This window comes from Pocillopora damicornis, chromosome 4 (assembly GCF_964200805.1).
Source record: "Pocillopora damicornis chromosome 4, jaPocDami1.2, whole genome shotgun sequence".
NCBI lineage: Eukaryota > Metazoa > Cnidaria > Anthozoa > Scleractinia > Pocilloporidae > Pocillopora > Pocillopora damicornis.
This window is the reverse complement of record NC_142673.1, coordinates 27,978,591-27,997,193: the sequence shown is the minus strand read 5'-3', so window position 1 is coordinate 27,997,193 and position 18,603 is coordinate 27,978,591. Positions and strand designations below refer to the sequence as shown.

At 38.1% G+C, this 18,603-nt stretch overlaps 2 protein-coding genes across 8 annotated transcripts; one reads left to right on the top strand and one right to left on the bottom strand.

The window, feature by feature from the left end:
* On the bottom strand, nt 1-18,248 carry LOC149047535 (uncharacterized). 4 transcript variants are annotated; one of them, XM_089204616.1, is made up of 8 exons: nt 18,119-18,248; nt 17,288-17,440; nt 15,435-15,566; nt 11,500-11,652; nt 2,833-2,925; nt 1,849-1,980; nt 696-751; nt 1-408 (listed from the first exon to the last, which is right to left on the bottom strand). In XM_089204616.1, the coding sequence occupies exons 2-8, from the start codon at nt 17,424-17,426 to the stop codon at nt 322-324; spliced, it is 792 nt and encodes a 263-aa protein (XP_089060742.1). In that variant the 5' UTR covers nt 17,427-17,440; nt 18,119-18,248; the 3' UTR covers nt 1-321. The 4 variants fall into 4 exon arrangements, with proteins under 4 accessions (XP_089060742.1, XP_089060743.1, XP_089060745.1 ...); XM_089204617.1 differs by having other exon boundaries at nt 18,043-18,186; XM_089204619.1 differs by lacking the exon at nt 17,288-17,440 and having other exon boundaries at nt 18,043-18,152.
* Nucleotides 5,671-10,837, top strand: LOC149047536 (uncharacterized). 4 transcript variants are annotated; one of them, XM_089202377.1, is made up of 9 exons: nt 5,671-7,236; nt 7,334-7,464; nt 7,596-7,824; nt 7,911-8,096; nt 8,243-8,361; nt 8,679-8,787; nt 8,986-9,095; nt 9,212-9,312; nt 10,699-10,836. In XM_089202377.1, the coding sequence occupies exons 1-9, from the start codon at nt 5,671-5,673 to the stop codon at nt 10,707-10,709; spliced, it is 2,562 nt and encodes an 853-aa protein (XP_089058503.1). In that variant the 3' UTR covers nt 10,710-10,836. The 4 variants fall into 4 exon arrangements, 3 of the variants coding, with proteins under 3 accessions (XP_089058503.1, XP_089058502.1, XP_089058504.1); XR_016185441.1 differs by lacking the exon at nt 8,986-9,095 and having other exon boundaries at nt 10,699-10,837; XM_089202376.1 differs by lacking the exon at nt 10,699-10,836 and having other exon boundaries at nt 9,212-9,734.
* Nucleotides 18,249-18,603: the final 355 nt, after the last annotated feature.

Here is an 18,603-nt window from a genome sequence, read left to right as displayed (position 1 = left end):
TAAGAGTAAAAGGTGGATTTATTTTCATTGTGGTAGTTTAAATTAAGTATCTATACAACTTCAATGAGCGGCCTATCGTATATCATATACCAGACTTACACTTGTTATCCTATGTTCTACTTAAATATGTCCCTGCCGTTCTCCTCGAGCGATTGAGAAGCTAAATGATTAACTAATTTCGTTTTTTATCATATTTATGATGAAATTATTTTTATGAGAGATGTAAGGATAGCTTCTGCAAGAAAATACTTTTTCGCCTCCACTTTGCTCTCGCGTTTCTCCTCATCTTTCACTTGGTCGTTGTCCCTTGTTCGACTCAGTCTAGTGTCCCTTAGCCACGGCATCAAGACAAAGAAACATAAAATCATCCTGGTTAAAAAGTTGCAGTCTTCCTTGAACGGTCAGCATCTGGTAATTCAAGAGAAAAAAGAAAGGAGTTTGCCTTTCAATCGGGCGCATATATTTATTTAACCTGTTTCTCGTTTCTTAACACTACGACTTCGCAAATCAACCAGAACTTAATCTTATGCTCGTTAGTACAAAGAAAAAGTTAATAATAATTGAATGGCCAGAAAACAAGTACTGTGATAAAAACAGAAAAAATAAATGTGAATAGACGCTAAGGATTATAATTAGGGCAAAGAGCGAGGAATTCAAGGAGGCTTGAAACTCGCTCATGTGACTAAATCGATCACCTTGAAAAATGATGGAATTGCTCCCAATTTATCTGAGTAAGTGAACACGTGAGTTTCTAGAAGAAAGAAACAAGAAGATCAGGAAAGTGTACAGAAAAACAGGAGGAAATAATAGTTATTAGCATCAGCAATAAAGTAGCATCAACAACAATAGCAACAAAGCGTCGAAATAAATCATCAGCTCAAAATTAATGCTTTTTTCTTCTAGTACAACTGACATTTTAAGTCGTGACTTTTCTCAGAGAACGTTTATTTACACAGAAGATCTCAAAAAACAATTTTTGATGCAAACAAGAATACTTTGAATTTTTTTCAGATGTTCCTTTGGAGATAAACTGTAAGTGGTTTGACTGATAAGAAAAAAATCCTGGCGTTTTAAGATACAATATAACGATTTGGCTTGGATATATATCTAAATGTTCAAATTTCACGATTCGTGAGGAACAGTGCCTGTCACAGCAGCAAGCCACCATCAGGAAACAGCGATGGCCTAAAATTCTTCAAGGTGTTGGTAGATCTAAAGGGAAAGCCTTTATTTTAGTGCTAGAGTCCTAATTTGAATGGAGGAAAGGAAAAACCTTGTGTATTCAAGTATTTCCCAAAAAGGGAGTGTTTATGAAAAAAATCTAACTTCGAAAATCATCCATCAATCTTCAAATGGCCTGAAATCAACCTTTCACCGTTGATAGTTAAAATATCCCCCTCCAATTGAGATCCTCTCCGTTCTTTTGGCAGGACAAGAGATTGAGTGCAGAGCTGCATATCGACTACAGGAAGCCATTACGCATGTCCACGCTAAAACGACTGGCGCGTTTGAACTGACTGTGTCCAAGAGCTTCTACTGTCATCAGCGTTCTTGTAATTGGGCGTTTTTAGTTTGCCTGATTTGTCAAAACGTTTCAAAGAGTATGCGTTTTTAAAAGAAAACGAAGGGATGGGATATCAGATTTGGCAAATTAAAAGATCAGAGCATAAACTGTTGAAGTTTCAGTATTCTGTTCCTGTATAAGAAGATTCTAGACTCGTATAGAACAGAAGGTCGACGCATAGACAGATCAGTCAAACTTACTTGATCTGCCACTGCATTAAGAGCTTTATCAATTCTGAACCGAGCATTACATTTTCATTCTAATCATTCATATACCCTACTTACCGTCTGCAGGTAAGCTGCATAATTCTTGAAAATCTGCGTTTTTGCAAAAATTTTCCCTCCCCTTGAGGATAACCTTTCCGTCCAATTCTGACTTTAGTATGTATTTCGAGTACGCGTCAAGGACATCAACCGCTGAAGAAGAAAAGGATTAGCCATTGATAAGGTATAGTCGAAGCTTGCGTAACCAGGAGTTGAAAGGGGAGCAACTTTTATGCTAAAATTGTACCATTGCGATTATTGTGCCCCATTTTCTGAAAAAAGTCTGGAATAATTTGAATTTGAATGGAAAATTCTTATTTAGACTTTCTACCGTTAGGTCCCAGTTTTAACGGTGTATCGACACTTTTTCCCGTCGTTATGTATATGAATTCCCTTTCCTTTAGCTCAGCTTTCTTTCTTTTTTCCCCCCTTTCTTACGCAGCATTGTGCCAATTAATTTTTTTCATTTGCACTCTAAAGAAACCCTTAGAGCCTCACTAAAAAATACAATTTGAAATACTATGTAATATTTAACTGAGAGCGAGTGTCGGACGGGAAATATTCGGTTCGAGGTCATGACTTACGGACTGACCGCTGAGGATCGAAAATTCAAAAATTTATTTTCAACCAAAATAGGACGTGATAGACGAGCGCGCGCGGGACAACCACAAAAAAATTCTACCAGAAAAAAATTTCCTTTATTCTTTTGAATTAGAACAAGACACTCGTAATTCATGCAAAAACGCGACTTTTGAAACTCTTTTAAAGCTTTGCAGCTGAATTCGCGAACAGTAAACGACATTGCCATAAATCTTGAGAGTACATTCACTACTTTAAAAATTTTAATTCTAGGAATTCGCCCTGTGTGGCGCCATTTGATAAGGAGGAAAGATGTTTCATTTTCTATGGGTTTACAGGTAAATATACAATAGATTTCTCACCAATCAGAGCACGCGTTATGTCGAAATCATGTTATAATTCTCTTTAGTTCTGTAATCAACTTACCGGGGGTTACTGTTACACTTATAGTGGCGAGAGTTCCAGTCGCTATAAAAGGCCATGGAGATATTTTGATTTTTGCTGTATGGTCATGAAAGCCTGTCGAAAAATGGAAACTTTCACCGAAAGTGTCATTATTGTGTTTCACACCATCTTAGAAAGGCTGGTAAACTCGTCAGAAAATCATGATCATAAAAACTTTCTAGACTCATTTAAATATAATGACCAGGCGACTGTCTTTGCTGAAGAACCAAAAATGATTTTCCCTCATTAAAGCTTTGAATAAACGCATGCATTTGACTCTATCTATCTGTGACCCCCTTCCGCAGTATGATTTTATTGTGTCAGCGGTCGTCCCACTTTAGTAATAACTAACTAAGGGGAGCTCAACTTGGGGACTAGGGTTGAATCAGCTGTTAATTATAACCAGCGGCAAGAATCCCGCGCTATTACTTAAAGTCACGTCCCTATCAGGGCTCATTGACCTTGCCTTGCTAACGAGATGTCATCCGAATTTTTTGCAACGCGGGCTACTGGCCTTAGCTGTAATCCAAATAGTTCTGGCAAACAATCTACGCTAGTTAAAAAGGAAATCGAGTTTCTTTATGCAAACCTCTGCGAGGTACGCGTTGATAGTGACTACGGTTACGGGTTTTTAGATGGGACAGAGGAACGGAAGGAAGATCTGATCGAGCAATTCACCACATTGAATTACACATGTTTTGTGCGCTCCACAACAGAGGTCAAGGAAAGGTCGCGGAGATCATCCGAAAATGGTATTTTCAATCTTCTTTACTTTTTCTTTTGAGCATTTTAGGTTTTTTTCAATTTTCGGGAAAAGGAAAACGATTGCGCAAAACAGAGGACGAATACAGTCAAGGCAGGCCATGCCAGGGTTTTCATGTTTATATTACAAAACAACTTGACCTTTCGCTGCCTTTTGTTTGTTTAAGGCGGAAATATTCTAGTCATTTATGGAGCCCAGATGCGACGTCCATATTTTAATGAAGAAATGAAAGCGAAATATTGTCGCAACAGTTCAATAAAATTTAGCCATCAAGTGGCCAGGATTTTAATTTCGGTAATTATCCGAAGGCATCTACAGTATCCGTTCCACACGTGCGTTGACAGACTATTGCACAACTTCCACCGGTGAGAAAATGAGTACGAAGAAATGCTAAATCATCGTCATAAAAGTCAACAATCATTCACGGTTGTCAAGATTTAGCGACTATTTAATAAAGCGTTTTTCTTAGTCTAAAAATGATAACATTTTTCTTTAACCTCGGCCCGAAAGGTTTTTAAAAGTTTACATGGGTTTGGAAGAAAAGACAAGGCGCTGTGAAAAACATGCGCGTGTGGACCGGATCTGTTTCGTTTGCACTCTTTTTCCTTTTTTTTTGAAAAACAAAGAAAGCAGCCCAAAATTATGAAAGCTTGAGTCTCCAGAAATCTTTAATTTACCAAAATCAAGTTCCAAGAATGACACGAGGGTAGAAACATAAAACAGTTGATGTCTGGGGAGTAAATTATTATACGAAGGTAAATAAAGATCTATAGTGTAAAAAATACATTTGAAATAGTGAAAAAGATATCGAGTTTTCAGGATTCATTACACATAAAATAAAACACAAGGGAGAATTTCCGAACATACTTGGAAAACACCGGGCTCTGGGGTCTGTGGTTAACATAAAAAGAAAACTTAATAAATGTCGTTTTGACAACCTCTTTATAAAATACTCCAGTCGCAAGTGCCGGAAATCTCATTTGGAAAAAAAATCATCTTTTTTGCTTTGCGGAAAGTTTTTCAATATTTCAATAATCGCGCTATGTAACAGCTTTGTAAAATCTCTCTTTATGATGTCGGTAGTTTCGTCTTTTTTTAGTACAACCCATGTTTGAGCAAAAGTCTGGCAACCTTCCTATTGCCTGTCTGGCCCACCCATTCTCAGTGATAACCGTGGAAAAAAGACATTGCCTGCATGGACCAAAGGCGGTAAGGATACTATTGACACGGTTTGCTACGACATTTTCAAAAACGTGGCATAGAGTGCTTAGAACCTTATCATTACTTTCTGTTTCTCTATGAAAATATAGGATTCTCGAGGTGGAAAGAAACAGAAACCTCAAAATACCTCCGGACACGATTACTTAGCCAGCTCCGGAGGTTACATTAAAGTTCAAGGATAAAGAAAACTCGACTGCCAAGCAAGTCTGCAAGTGCGAGCTATACGGCTGTACACTGATTATACTTTAGAACCTGAAGAGTGCTCGTCAAAGAAAGGTCTACGGAAGGCAAAAGCCGGGATTCTCAAGCGATTAAAGGATGACAAGCAGACGGGAAAGCGCCTAAGAACGACGACAAGATTCTATTTCAGGCTTCCCCTTAGTACAGCAGACAAGGTACATCCTGTCGGTGAGGCCGCCACAATAGGTCACTCCATCCATCCGAAAATCGCAAGCAAGATCCGCGAGCTGGTTAGTGAAAATATAACTAGTCCAGATGTGGTACGGAAATGCTTGGAGCAGTACGTCGACAAAGAAATGTTTGGAAGTCATGAAGGTCATCAGAAACCCCGAAAGTCGAACCGACGATATTACCCCAGTCGCCAGGATTTGCGAAGTCATATCGCTCGAGCAATCAGCGCCAGCAAATACTGCGGTGATGATCAAGAGTCACTAAAGAGCAAAATGGAGCAATGGAGGCGTGACTCCCCATCATCCAAGTTCTACTTAAGGACAAGGGACGAGGTCAAGGATGGCGACGAGACAAAGTTTTTGTTCGTACACCAAGAAGAATGGCAGCGGAGGCTTCTCCTCAGGTATGGCAGTGACCTTGTACTTATGGATGCCACCTACAAAACGACTAAGTATGCGATCCCTTTGTTTTTCGTGTGTGTCCACACCAATGTGGGTTATAAGGTTGTAGCCGAATTTCTCTGCCAGAACGAGGACAATGAATGCATCGCGGAAGCCCTTCATATCATCAAAAGCTGGAATCCTACGTGGAAACCAAAGTATTTTATGGTAGATTATTCGATGGCGGAAATAAATGCTATCGAAAGCGAATTCCCAGATGTTGCGGTATACATATGCGATTTTCACCGCGAGCAGGCGTGGCAGAGATGGGTCAAAGCCGGCAAAAATGGACTGACCGTAGGGGAACAAAAGATGTTTCTAGAACTGATGCAAGCAATTGCTCGTGCTCGTTCGGAGACGTCCTACAAGAAGGCCGTGGAAAGCCTGAGAAAGTCGACGTTGTACTTAGGAAATCCCAAAGTACAAGAATACTGCGGGAAGGTGTGGTTGGACTGTTCCGATCGTTGGGCTCATGCATTTCGTGTTCAACAGGCCGTTAACATCGTAAATACCAACAATGGAATTGAAGCGCAGAATAAGTTGTTCAAATACAGGTATTTGCCTGGATCACTCGACAAATCAGTTTTTGGAATAGTGGTGATGATCGTGGAGTCGTTTATCCCTGATTCCTACCAACACTACCTGGACACCAACCTTCAGCTGAGTGGTTCTTATCGTGAATTCAAGCGCGATATACCTGACCATCTTAACAACCGTCCTCCTCATTTCGTCAAATACTGCCTCAGGAGTAACTTTGGGGCTGCTGAGTTTGCCGAAGATGACGTGAAATGTGTCAATTTAGAAAAGGGTGAATTTCTCGTCAAAAGCAGTTCGAACAGTACGAAGCTGTTTGCTGTCAAGCTGTTGGAGCCAAGCTGCAAATGTGAAAGCTGGCGTAAAACGCATTTCCCTTGTAAACACCTTTTTGCTGTTTTCAACTTCTTTGACGAGTGGAGCTTTAACAGCTTACCGCATTCTTACAAAAATAGCGTCTTCATAACTCTGGACACCGTGCATTTTGATCAAGCCGATCCTGACGAACAACCAACCTCGGAACCGAGTTCAACGGACGAGGGAAATGACTTTTACAGTCAAGTATGCGGTGCAGAAACAACAGTCCCCACCTCATCTTCCGATGAATATGATGCACCTGCTCAATCCAGTGGCACTTCTTCCCGGCAAAAAATCAACGACAACGAGCAACCTTTAATAACTGAAAAGCTCAGAAAGCGCCTTCAGGAAAGAGTCGATGAATTAAGATCAGCAACATTCGTGGTCGATGATTCAGGTATCCTTGAGAATACTATCACGGCTGTGGAATCTCTGCTAAAGGATCTCCGTCAAAGTTCCTCTCTTGAAAATGGCCTTCCTCTTCGACAGAGTCCTTCAAAAAAGAAGCTCAAAGTTACAGAGGTAGACTACCACAAGGTTAAACATAAGACACTTCCCAAACGCAGACGACACAGCAAGAGAAGGAAGGACAGGGGCGTGGTTGTAGACTTGACAAGGGATGAGGGCAATTCCAAAGACAGTGCTGTGGAATTAGAAGAGGTTGGTATAATTCGTTGTTTTCTCACAACGATTGAAAGAACTGTTTATGTCAACGTGTAAAATGTTTATCTTGTATGTGCCAATGTTTTATTTGCAGGTTGACTCGATATGTGATGTGTCTCTTGATGACGATAATGAACTTGAACTGTGTAATGATGCGGATAACGACATGGATAATGATGAGCTAACTGGCACAATTCACGAGAGTTCTGCTCGTATCTCATTAAGGTATAATTCTATCGAATGTAGTAATACAGAACAGTGATCATAACTCTTCGAATATTCTATCAGTTAAGTAGGGAACGATTTATAAACCTTTTAGACTATTCTTTTGATCTACTGTTGTGGTGTATATACAGGCCTTCTCAGCTAGGAGAGTCAGAAGTACAGTTGTGTGACGCAGAGACGAGAGTTAAGACCTTGCAAGTCAACACTGGTATACGCGATTACGTACTGGAAGTAGGGCCATTCAAAGTAACCGTTTCTGACTTGCTAGCCACTCTTCCTCCTGGCACTTTATCTGCAAAAGAAACACAGAAAATTAAAGAGGAAATCCCTAGTTTTGTAGATGGATGGTTAACTGATACGGTGAGCAGTACTGTTTTCCAGTAACTATTTGAAAGATTAATTTTGTATATCTTCAGTTGTTAAAGTCGTTGTGCTTCTCTTTTTAGATCGTTGATGCTACACTGTGGAAACTAACAAAACTCAACCAAAAAATCTTTGCTGCTGACAGTACCCTTTGTCAGTTGGTGAAACATGGGGCAAGTACCCGTAGATTGTGGATGGGCGAGAGGTTCCATGGAATTGAAAAAATTGTTATTCCAATGAATATCACTGGACATCACTGGACATTACTGGTAAGTCGAGGATGCTATTCATACTGTACATTTTTTTTTATAAAATAGTCATCTCTAAAATTTGCATTATATTCTTTAGATAAATTGAACATTGTGCACATGACTCAGGACTTCGTTTTGACGACATAAAATAAATGTGTTCAAAGATTTTAGATAACAAGGAATCTATCCGTGTCTACATTGATCCTATTCATGGAAACAAACATCCAAATGAAATAACAGCAGCTTCCAATCCCAGCCTGTACAGACTTATAAATAACATAAGGTGAGTTTCTGTATTCCCAGCAAGACCCTGTGTTTCATTGTTGTGAGAGTTATGAATGGCCATTGTACTGGCCACATTGTTTTTATGATTTTTCAGCTATATCTATATATATATATATATATATATATATATATATATATATATATATATATATATATATATGAGTAATTAAGTGACTTCATGTAAAATAAACTTAACTAAACCTAACTTAATTGATTCCATCAATCGCCAGGAATTAATATTGAGACAATGTTCATAACTCATTTTTGTAGCTATATACAGTAGCATTTATGAAAATGGTTGCAATCTTTCTGTAGTGAGGCTGCTGACATCAAAACAGGCTGGAAAAGTAAAGAGTGGGCATGCCTCGAGCCACCCCATTTTCAGCAAACTGATGGATTCAACTGTGGAGTACTTATTTGTAAGGTAATCTTTAGAGTAGTATAAAGCATTAGATAAGTGAGCTCACAGGTACCAATTCCATCAATATCTTTGACATTAAACAGTCAAAACATTATGATGTCATTCCATAGCAGTTTTTAAAGAAACATTATCAGAATATTTACATTTTTACATCAACCAATCTTACATCATATATAATATAACTGCAAGATCTATTGTTAGTTTGCCAGGAACTTGTGTGATAACAGACCGATCACAAAGGTCAATGTTTCTATCGAGAGGATGAAGCTTCTATCCAACCTGTTTGGCAGCTGTTACGATGACATTTTGAGGTACAATAATTATGCCTTTCTTATCATTACAATCACCACTGTGTATTGTGTTTAATCCCAAAAAACAAATTGAGAATTAAGTAATCATTTTGAACTTTTACTTCACTTTTTGGCAGAGGAAGGGATGTTCTTGTTTGCAAGGTGTGTCAAATGGATGACAATGAAGACTGGCTTGGCTGCGATAGATGTGGACAGTTCTTCCATGCTAGTTGTTTAGGAGTGAACTTTGCCACAGCATTGCAAAATCCTTTCTTTTATTGTCCATGATCATACACTTAAAATACACACAAATAACAACCTATCTGGGAGTCTTCTTTTCATTTTTAAAGTATGTGATGGATTTGTGGCTCAGCTTGTTGAAATTTACATTCAAGGGAAAAAAATTGTGAGAAAGTGTATTTTCTAAAGCAAGCTATATAATTTAAATCATTTTTTTCCAAAGAATATGCAGTAAAAGGGCCCAAGATGTGTACTGTTAAGAGACCAATCATTTAAGTCAGTTAAAATTTGACCGACTGAATGTGATCAGTAATACTTCTTTGTTACAGTCACAGCAAATGTTCCTTGATTTAGGCACTCATTTGCTGAGAAACTGATGAAATAGATATGTTATGTTCATTAAACATCTTTTTGGACAAGAACCATGGAACCAATATTTTTAGAAACTGTAATTGTAAAGAAAACAAGAAAGAACCAAAAGGCACACAAACAAGCAAAAGATAAAATACTAAAAAAGAACTTACTGAAGAGAAAATTGAAGACACACTTCCAGAAGCAGGTGATAAAATGCCCTTTTTTACCCTGTATGTTCCAATCTGATTGATAAACCATTTACCAACCATTTACAAGACTAATGGCTGAAGCATTAACCTGTGAAAAATATTATCAAATTGGAGTTGATGATAAAATTAAGAAGGTCCGGTTCTAAATAATTCGTATCCTTGTACTGTTAACAACAAAAGCAACAAAAAAACCACTGCATTTCGGGTACAACACGTTTGTCACTGGTTTGTGTATAAACACTTTCTTTCCTAATTCCAAAAGCAATTCCCAGTATCTAAGAGTTATTTGGTGGGGGACAGGGGGAAGGGAACCCATGAGAATAGGGAATGGAGGTGTACTGGAGGCAAGAGGGGCAGGAACTGGGTAAAATTTTTAGCAAAATTGCATAAACTTTTGCAATGAAAATAAAACAGAGGCAAGAGCCATTTAATAAGGTTATGGGAATCAGGATGTTCAGACCCCTCTGTCCAACTCCCCCCTCCCTGCAGTAATTTGAAATCCAAGTTTTCCCAGCTCATGCGAACACACTTGAGTCCCCCCTTCACTAACTCAAACTGTTATTGTGAAGGACCTGCTCTTCACCATGACTAATTATTAATATGAAACCATTACATTTCCTTCTGCAATAAGCCAAGAATACCTTACGATAATAATGCTTACTTGTTCTTAATTTTAACTGATGTCAACTACTAAGTTTTCAATGGGCCAGTAGACTATCAAACAGACGAACCTATTCCTGATCTTAACGGCAAAGTATATATGGCCACCTTGGAAGCTCAGCTTTTTTACTGTATTAAAAATTATACAAGGAAAAGTTCTGCAGTTTTCTAATAAAGCATTCCTTTTTACCCATGTACTTACCTCCTCTTTGAATCTGCCATTCAATTCGCCTTTTCTTAACGTAAATTCTAACAAAATCCTGCAAGGTTTCAACTCCGGAACCCAACTGATCAGAGTAGAGTAATCAATTGTGATACCGCTGGTTGACTGCAGGCAGATCCTTGTTTATTATTACTAAAGTGAGACGACCGCTGACACGATAAAATCATACTGCAGAAGGGGGTCACATGGGGAAGGGGAGCTTTTGCTTGTCTCTTTTTTCCTGAGTTTTTGTTGTGCTTAATCATTTTTCCGTCACGTAGACTCTGTGACCCCTTCCCCTTCCCCATTTTGTAACAGTTGTTACAGTTGTTGTTGAAGTTTACTAATGGACTGCTTCGGGGTGGAGAGATTTATTTATTGTGTCACAATGAGATCTACCTTATCTCCCTCTAAAGCTCTGTAGTTTTGTAATGATCCTCTCACATTGGCCGTCAATAATCTCTAGCCCCCCCCCCCCCCCCCCCCATTTATTCCCTTTCAGCGACGACTGATTCCCCCCCACACTAGGTGACTAGGACTTCGGTCTGTATTTGCTATATATTTGGATTATCTATTTATCGTTTTCAAGCGCATGTCGCCGTAAGACTTTTTGAAGCCACTCCATACTTTGATGCTTTATTGCACTTAGTCGACTCCGAATGCGTACCGCCGACTACCCTTTCCTATCCTGTTTTAATAACAGGAAAATGTTCAGAGTTCACTGAAACAGTTTCAATAAAAACGAAATGAAACAACTAACCATCACAGATCGACGCATTTTTAAATTCTATTCCCGAGGGATATCCTGCTCCTCCACTTGTAACGAAAAGGAACAAGTTTAAGGAGATAGTTCGCCACAGCTGATTGGCTGAAATCATCATTTTCTTCGTATCCAACAAGTGGATAGCAATATCTGTAGAGAACAGTTAATTTTAATGTACAACGCAACAAATCTTTCTGATGAAAATAAAAAACCTACACCTATTATTCCTAGCAATCTTGTAAATTAAGAAGCATGTAAAACATGTACGTTAGTAAAAGCTGAGTAACTTTTCGGAGTGTTTTGCGTATTTGTAGAAAGACAAGTTAATTTTTATTAAAGTTAATGCTTCGATACTATTGAGATAAAATCGATGGATCGAAAGTTGTCCATAAGGGACTTACAGAAAATTGTAATGTGATAAAAACAAACATCCTCTTGATATAAATGTCTACAACCCTCTTCATCAAGTTGGTTTATCTATGAATTCAGAAATTGTGCTCTATCTTTGCAGTGAACCGTTTCTTAAATAAAGGGGTAAGTTTCTAAAGAAACTGTGGTGCTGCGTTGGTGGAAGAGTATAGCAGGTAATTTAATGTTAACAACTGAGTTGAAAACGTAAATTAGCCACCGTTAAGGGCGAAAAAGGTGACGTTTCGAGTGTTAGCCCTTCGTCAGAGCGAAATAAACGAAAATTGAAACTCCTTTCATAGAAATGGAGACGAAAGTCATCAATCCTCGATGCAGGAAATGAATGATCACTTTGGTAAAACTTTTGACGAAATATGTCCAAGTCAACCGATGGAATTAATAAAATCACCAGAAAATTGCCTATGCATATCTAGCAGCGATTGTGCGAGATACATTTATCTTTTTGTTTATAAAATGACGAATCATATTTCTTTTCGAGAAGGAACATAAGAAAGAAATGTATTAATGTATTGTGAGTCGCAAGTCGTGATACTCTATATTAGACTTAAAGGCTCAAAATTCAGTCTATTCCGTTTTCTTTTGTGATATTTTCAATTTTAATTTTTCCCTGAATCATTCATATCTCGACCTTAAATAAAAACATGACGAACTCATACAGGTTTACGGACTTTTAATTACTTTGACTCTCTAGACACGGGCCTCCTTTAAGTTTATTTCCCGCGCCCGCCTCTACGTACTATGAAGAACTCTCAAATTCCTCGTGCATCGACGCTTTCCTCAGTTGAAATTCAGTTGAATTGAAAGGTCACTTACCTTGTTATTCAGGTGTTGTTCAACGAGCCTTTATCGTTCTCTTGTCGTAATCAAGATTTGTGGCATTAAACTACAATTTAACAATAGTTCCAAACCTACCATTATTTTTCAATCATTATGTAAAAAATCTAACCGGAAGCGAAAGTAAGAAAGATTAGCTCATGAACCAAACAGGAAGCGACCTCTTCAAATAACTGTTCGCTCAGCAGTTTATAGGGAACAATGCTAATTGGGCTTTAAAAGAAAAAGGCGCTCTTCCTTATTCGTAAAAATGTTTGTGAAAAAGTTTTTCTTTAGTTTTGTTTATTTCATACGGCCAAGGGTACGTACGGGATGTGTTATTATGGAATATATAAGCGGTGCATAGAAAATTTAATGCAAAAAGTGTTTGAAATCATGCTTGAAAATCATCTTGATCCAAGGTAGTACAAACGAAAGTAAGAAAGCTTAGCTCATGAACCAAACAGGACGCAACCTCTTCAAATAACTGTTCGTTCAGCACTTTATTGGGAACAATGCTAATTGGGCGTTAAAAGAAAACGACGCTCTTCCCTAATGCAAAAAGTGTTTGAAATCATGTTTGCAAATCATCTTGATCCAAAGCAGTACAACCACACTCGATGTAATTTACCGCTTGGTAAATGATTTACATGCAAATGAGATTCGGGTCGAACACGAAACAGAGTTACATAATTTAACTGCGTTCATTGTCACCTATTTATTCATTCTCGCTTGACCACTTGAGTTTCTTTGTCTCGCAAACTAGAAGATCGCGTGCAAGATCAAGAATCCTGAGTGTCGAAACAACCTTTCTGTTCTGCTTTGCGTGCTTCTATGTCAACATTTGTCATTGTGTCAGGGAACATGAGAAAGCGTACTTAAAATCATTGCGATTTCTTTAATTTACGAAAATTCAAGACACTGACGTCGACACTTCGGGGCGATATATGAACTAGCAATGGTGTTTCATCAGATTTGAATATATCTGATATAAATGTATCGTCTTCACATATCTATGTTTTGTTCAGGTCTGATTTTATATCAATTAGAAATACTCCCTCGCAGGCAAGTCACAAATTCATCAGACTATTCTTTAATATTCAATATCTTTATGGTGCATTAGTGCGAAAAAAGTATGCTTATCTTTACTTTCGGTCCTTTCTCTAAAGGAAAATACGTAACAATTTTGAACTGCAGGGCGGTTCTAAATTTAAACCTTCCCATAAACTTGATGAAGCTCAATAAACTAAGCCGACCTGATTCAATCCAGAGTTAGAAATCGAGTTGATAACAACGCGGCGCTATTCAAAGAAGTTAGTTGTTGACTTATTTACCCGTGAAGAACGTTTAGGTGAGTCTTTTGATGCATAACATGTTTATTTATGTACACCCTTTTATATTATAAGAACAATTAACTTTTAGCTGAGGCTGAATGTTCTTTTTTCTTTTGTGACTTGAGCCTGAACGGTGCGTGGTACAGAAAATCAATAATTCAGTCTCGACGACTGAAGTTCAATGTGTCTTTCTTGAAAGTGACCCACAGAGCACACTTTCGAAAAAGAAAGCTGTATCGAAAAGCACAGGTTTCTTTCTCGAAGCATTGAAGATCATCCAAATTGAAAACATACTGACCGGTAAACACTCTATGTGATCTTTCTCGTAAGCTTTGTTACTTTTTTTAAATCCGAAACGGTGTTTGAATCATTAAAGTAGCTATTTAAAAATCAAGTTATTTTTGATCCCAGCAGATTACTATGGACTCAGTAATGATGTTTATGTTTATGTCCTCTGTTTGCACACATCTCCGTTCTTTTGCCCAGACAAGAGATTGAGTGAACAGCTGCATATCGACCACAGGAAGCCATTATGCATATCCACGCTGAAACGACTGGCGATTTTGAATTGACCGTGTCCAACAGCTTCTACTGTCATCGGCGTTCTTGTAATTGGGCGTTTTGGTTGGCATGATTTGTCAAAAAGGTTTCAAATAGTATGCGTTTTCAAATACAAACGAGTGGATGGGAGGTCAGATTTGGCAAATTCAAAGATCAGAGCATAAACTGTTGAAGTTTTAGTATTCTGTTCTTGTATTAGAGATTCTAGACTCGAATAGAACAGAAGGTCAACGCATAGACAGATCAGTCAAACTTAGGCCCATTTATATGGTTTCGGGTACCCGAGATGACCCTCCCCCCGAGACAACTTTACGGAGCGTCTATATAAAATTTAACATCTGCTGACCCTCGTTCGGCCAGGTTACATATTTGACAAAATGCCGCATGACAGGAGAAAAATGGCTGTAAACATCCTGGTCATGGCGTGTGCTCGCATTTTCTGTTCAAGTTGCTCGTCTCGTATCGGCGAGATAATGTATTTACATGAGGAAAAATTGTCTCGCCTGCCAGGGTTACCCTCCCTGCCGAGGTGAGATAATTCACCCCCCCCCCCCCCCCTCTAAGTTGTCTCGCCTGCCCGAGACGAGTTCATAACTTCATGTAAACGGTCGGCTGAATGTTTTAAAGAAATAAGTGAAAAGTTAGCTTGCCCAGGTTAACTCGGAGGGGAGGGTTTTCTCGGATACCCGAGATCATTTAAATGGGGCCTTGCTTGATAGCCATTGCATTGACAGTTTTATCAATTTTGAAGCTGGGATTACTTTTTCATTCTGATCATTCATATACCCTACTTACTGTCTGCGGGTAAGCGGCATAATTCTTGAAAATCTTCATTTTTACAAAGATCATCCCTCCCTTCATCGATAACTTTGCTGTCTGATTCTGACTTTAGTATGTATTTCGAGTTCGCATCGAGGACATCAACCGCTGAAGGAAACAAAATCATTAGCCATTGATAAGGTATTGTCGATGCTTACGTGGCGAGGAGTTGAAGGGGAAGCAGCTTTTATGCTAAAACTGCACCATGGAGATCATTATGCCTTTTTTCTGAAGCAAGTCTGAGTAAATCTGAATTCGAATGGCAAATTCTTCTTTAGACTTTTTACCGTTAGGTCCCAGTTTTACAGGTGCATCGACACTTTTTCCCGTCACTATGTATATAAACTCCCATTCCTTTAGCTTATCCCTTTCTTTCTAACGTAAACCCTTTCTTTTTTACGTAGCATTGAGCCATTTTTTTTTTCTATTCGCACTCCTGAGAAACCCTTAGAGCCCCAATGAATAATACAATTTAAAATACTCAGGCTATGTACTAATTATTTAGCTGAGGATCGAAAATTTCGAGAATTTCTTTTCAACTAAAATAGGACGCGATAGACGAGCGCGCGCGGGACAGCCACAAAAAGATTTACATTAAAAAAATTATTCTTTATTCTTTCGAATCAGAATAAGACACTCTCAATTAATCGGAAAACGCGATTTTTGAAACCCTTTTTGAAACTTTTGCAGCTGAAATCGCGGACAGCAAACGACAGAGTACTTGAGAGACCATTCACTTTGCAAGTGTCTTTTTTTTATTTTTTTATTTAAATATCTTATTTTCATTTAATACCTAAATAAAACTCCAGTTAGTTTGTCGCTACAATTTCCTTGAAGTAACATGCTAACTTTTCATTCTCGGCGGGCAGTTTAGGGAATTCTAGTCAAGAATTATTGAAGTTCTGCGTTTTAAATGAAAGGTTTTTATCATGCTTGAAAAATGAAATATTTGTCGTTGTTTTTGACGTTCAAATCGTATTCTTGGCTTCCTCCAAACTAAAGGCCCTCAAAAATTAAATTTAACATATATAAAAGGCCATGGAGATATTTTGATTTTTGCTGTATGGTCATGAAAGCCTGTCGAAAAATCGAAAATTTCAGTGAAAGTTTCATCACTGTGTTCCACACCATCTTAAAATAGCTAGTAAACTTGTCAAAAATCCTGATTTTAAACAGTTTCTAGACTCATCAAAATATAATGAGAGGATGACAACTTAATGACTAAGCGATTGTCTTTGCTGAAGAACCAAAAACGATTTTCCCACACTGAATGTTTGAATAAAGCATGCATTTGACTCTATCTTTAATATCTTAGATGACTGACGGATAAATGATGCAACACAACAAAAACGTAGGAAAGGACAGACGAGCAATAGCTCCCCTTCCCCTGTTTGCAGCGGTATTGCTCGTTTGATTGTTGAAGTTTACCAATGGACTGCTGCGGGGTGGAAAGATTTATTTATTGCGTCACAGTGAAAATCTGCCTAATCTCCCTTTAAAGCTCTGTAGTGTTGTAATGATCCTCTATCACTGGCCGTCAATAATCTCTAACCCCTCCCCCCCCCCCCTCCCTTAATTCCCTTTCAGTGAGGATGTGCAAGCTTGGACTTCGGTCTGTATTTGTCATATATCTGGTTTATCTATTCATCGTTTTCATGCGCATGTCACCGTAACACTTTTTGAAGCCACTCCAGACTTTGATGCCTTATTGCACTTCATTGACTACTAATGCATGCCGTCGACCGCTCTTTCCTATACTGTTTTAATAACAGAAAAATGTTCAGAGTTCACTGAAACGGTTTTAATAAAAATGAAATGAAACAACTAACCATCACAAATCGATGCATTTTTAAATTCTATTCCCGAGGGATATCCTGCTCCTTCAGCGATAACGAAAAGGAACAAGTTAAAGGAGATAGTTCGCCACTGCTGATTGGCTGAAATCATCATTTTCTTCGTATCCAACATGTGGATAGCAATATCTGTAGAGAACAGTTAATTTTAATGTACGACGCAACAGATCTTTCTGACGAAAATGAAAAACTTACACATTATTCCTAGCAGTCATGTAAATCGAGAAGCATGTAAAACAAGTACGTTGGTCAAAGCTGAGTAAATTTTCCACGCGTTATGCGTATTTTTTGTAAGACAAGTAAATTTTGATTAAAGTTGTTGCTTCGATACTACTGAGATAAAATGGATGGATCAACAGTATTCCATAGGGGACATTAAATGTGTTGTAATGTGATAAAAAAAAAAAAAAACATCCTCTTGATATAAATATCTACAATCCCCTTCATCAAGAAGGTTATCTACTGAAGACAAAAAATCATCAATTAGAAACTGTGCTCTATCTTTGCAATGAACCGTTTCCTGAATAAATGAAAATTGAAGTATACTAATTTCTCTCAAAGAAATGGAGACGAAAGTTATCAATCCTCGTGGAGGGAAATGAATCATCACTTTGGTAAAAATATTGACAAAATATGTTAAAGTCATAACCGATGGAATTGATTAAATCACCTGAAATTGACTATGCATATCTAGCCTTGAATGTTTATCTACTGCGCCAACCTCTGCTTACTATGAAGAACTCTCAGATTCCTCGTGCATCGACGCCTTCTTCAGTTGAAACTCAGTTGAATTGACAGATCACTTACCTTGCTATTCAGTTGTTGTTCAACGAGCCTTTATCGATCTCTAGTTAATCAAGACTTGTGACATTAAATACGATTTAACAATAGTTCCAACCTACCATTATTTTTTAATCATCACGTAAAAAATATAACCGGAAGCGAAAGTAAGAAAGATTAGCTCATGAACCAAACAGGAAGCAACCTCTTCAAATAACTGTTCGTTCAGCACTTTATTGGGAACAATGCTAATTGGGTGTTAAAGGAAAAAGACGCTATTTTTTTTCGTTTTGTTTATTTCATACGGCCAAGGATACGCACGGGACGTATTATCACGAAATATATAAGCGGCGCATAGAAAATTCAACGCAAAAAGTGTTTGAAATCATGCTTGAAAACCATCCTGTTCCAAAGCAGTACAACCACACTTGATGTAATTTTCCGCTTTGTAAACGATTTACATGCAAGGAAATGATTTAATTCGATTGGGGTCGAACATGAGACAGTGTCAC

Excerpts from the sequence above, each read along its gene's own strand:
- LOC149047536 (XM_089202376.1), top strand. The coding sequence starts at position 5,671 with ATGGATGCCACCTACAAAACGACTAAGTATGCGATCCCTTTGTTTTTC. Across the intron at positions 7,237-7,333 it reads GTGCTGTGGAATTAGAAGAG|GTTGACTCGATATGTGATGT; the intron begins GTTGGTATAATT and ends TTTTATTTGCAG. Across the intron at positions 9,096-9,211 it reads TGTTACGATGACATTTTGAG|AGGAAGGGATGTTCTTGTTT; the intron begins GTACAATAATTA and ends ACTTTTTGGCAG.
- LOC149047535 (XM_089204616.1), bottom strand. The coding sequence starts at position 17,426 with ATGTTGGATACGAAGAAAATGATGATTTCAGCCAATCAGCAGTGGCGA. Across the intron at positions 15,567-17,287 it reads AAATGCATCGATTTGTGATG|CGGTTGATGTCCTCGATGCG; the intron begins GTTAGTTGTTTC and ends TGTTTCCTTCAG. Across the intron at positions 2,926-11,499 it reads AAATGCGTCGATCTGTGATG|GCTTTCATGACCATACAGCA; the intron begins GTTAGTTGTTTC and ends ATTTTTCGACAG.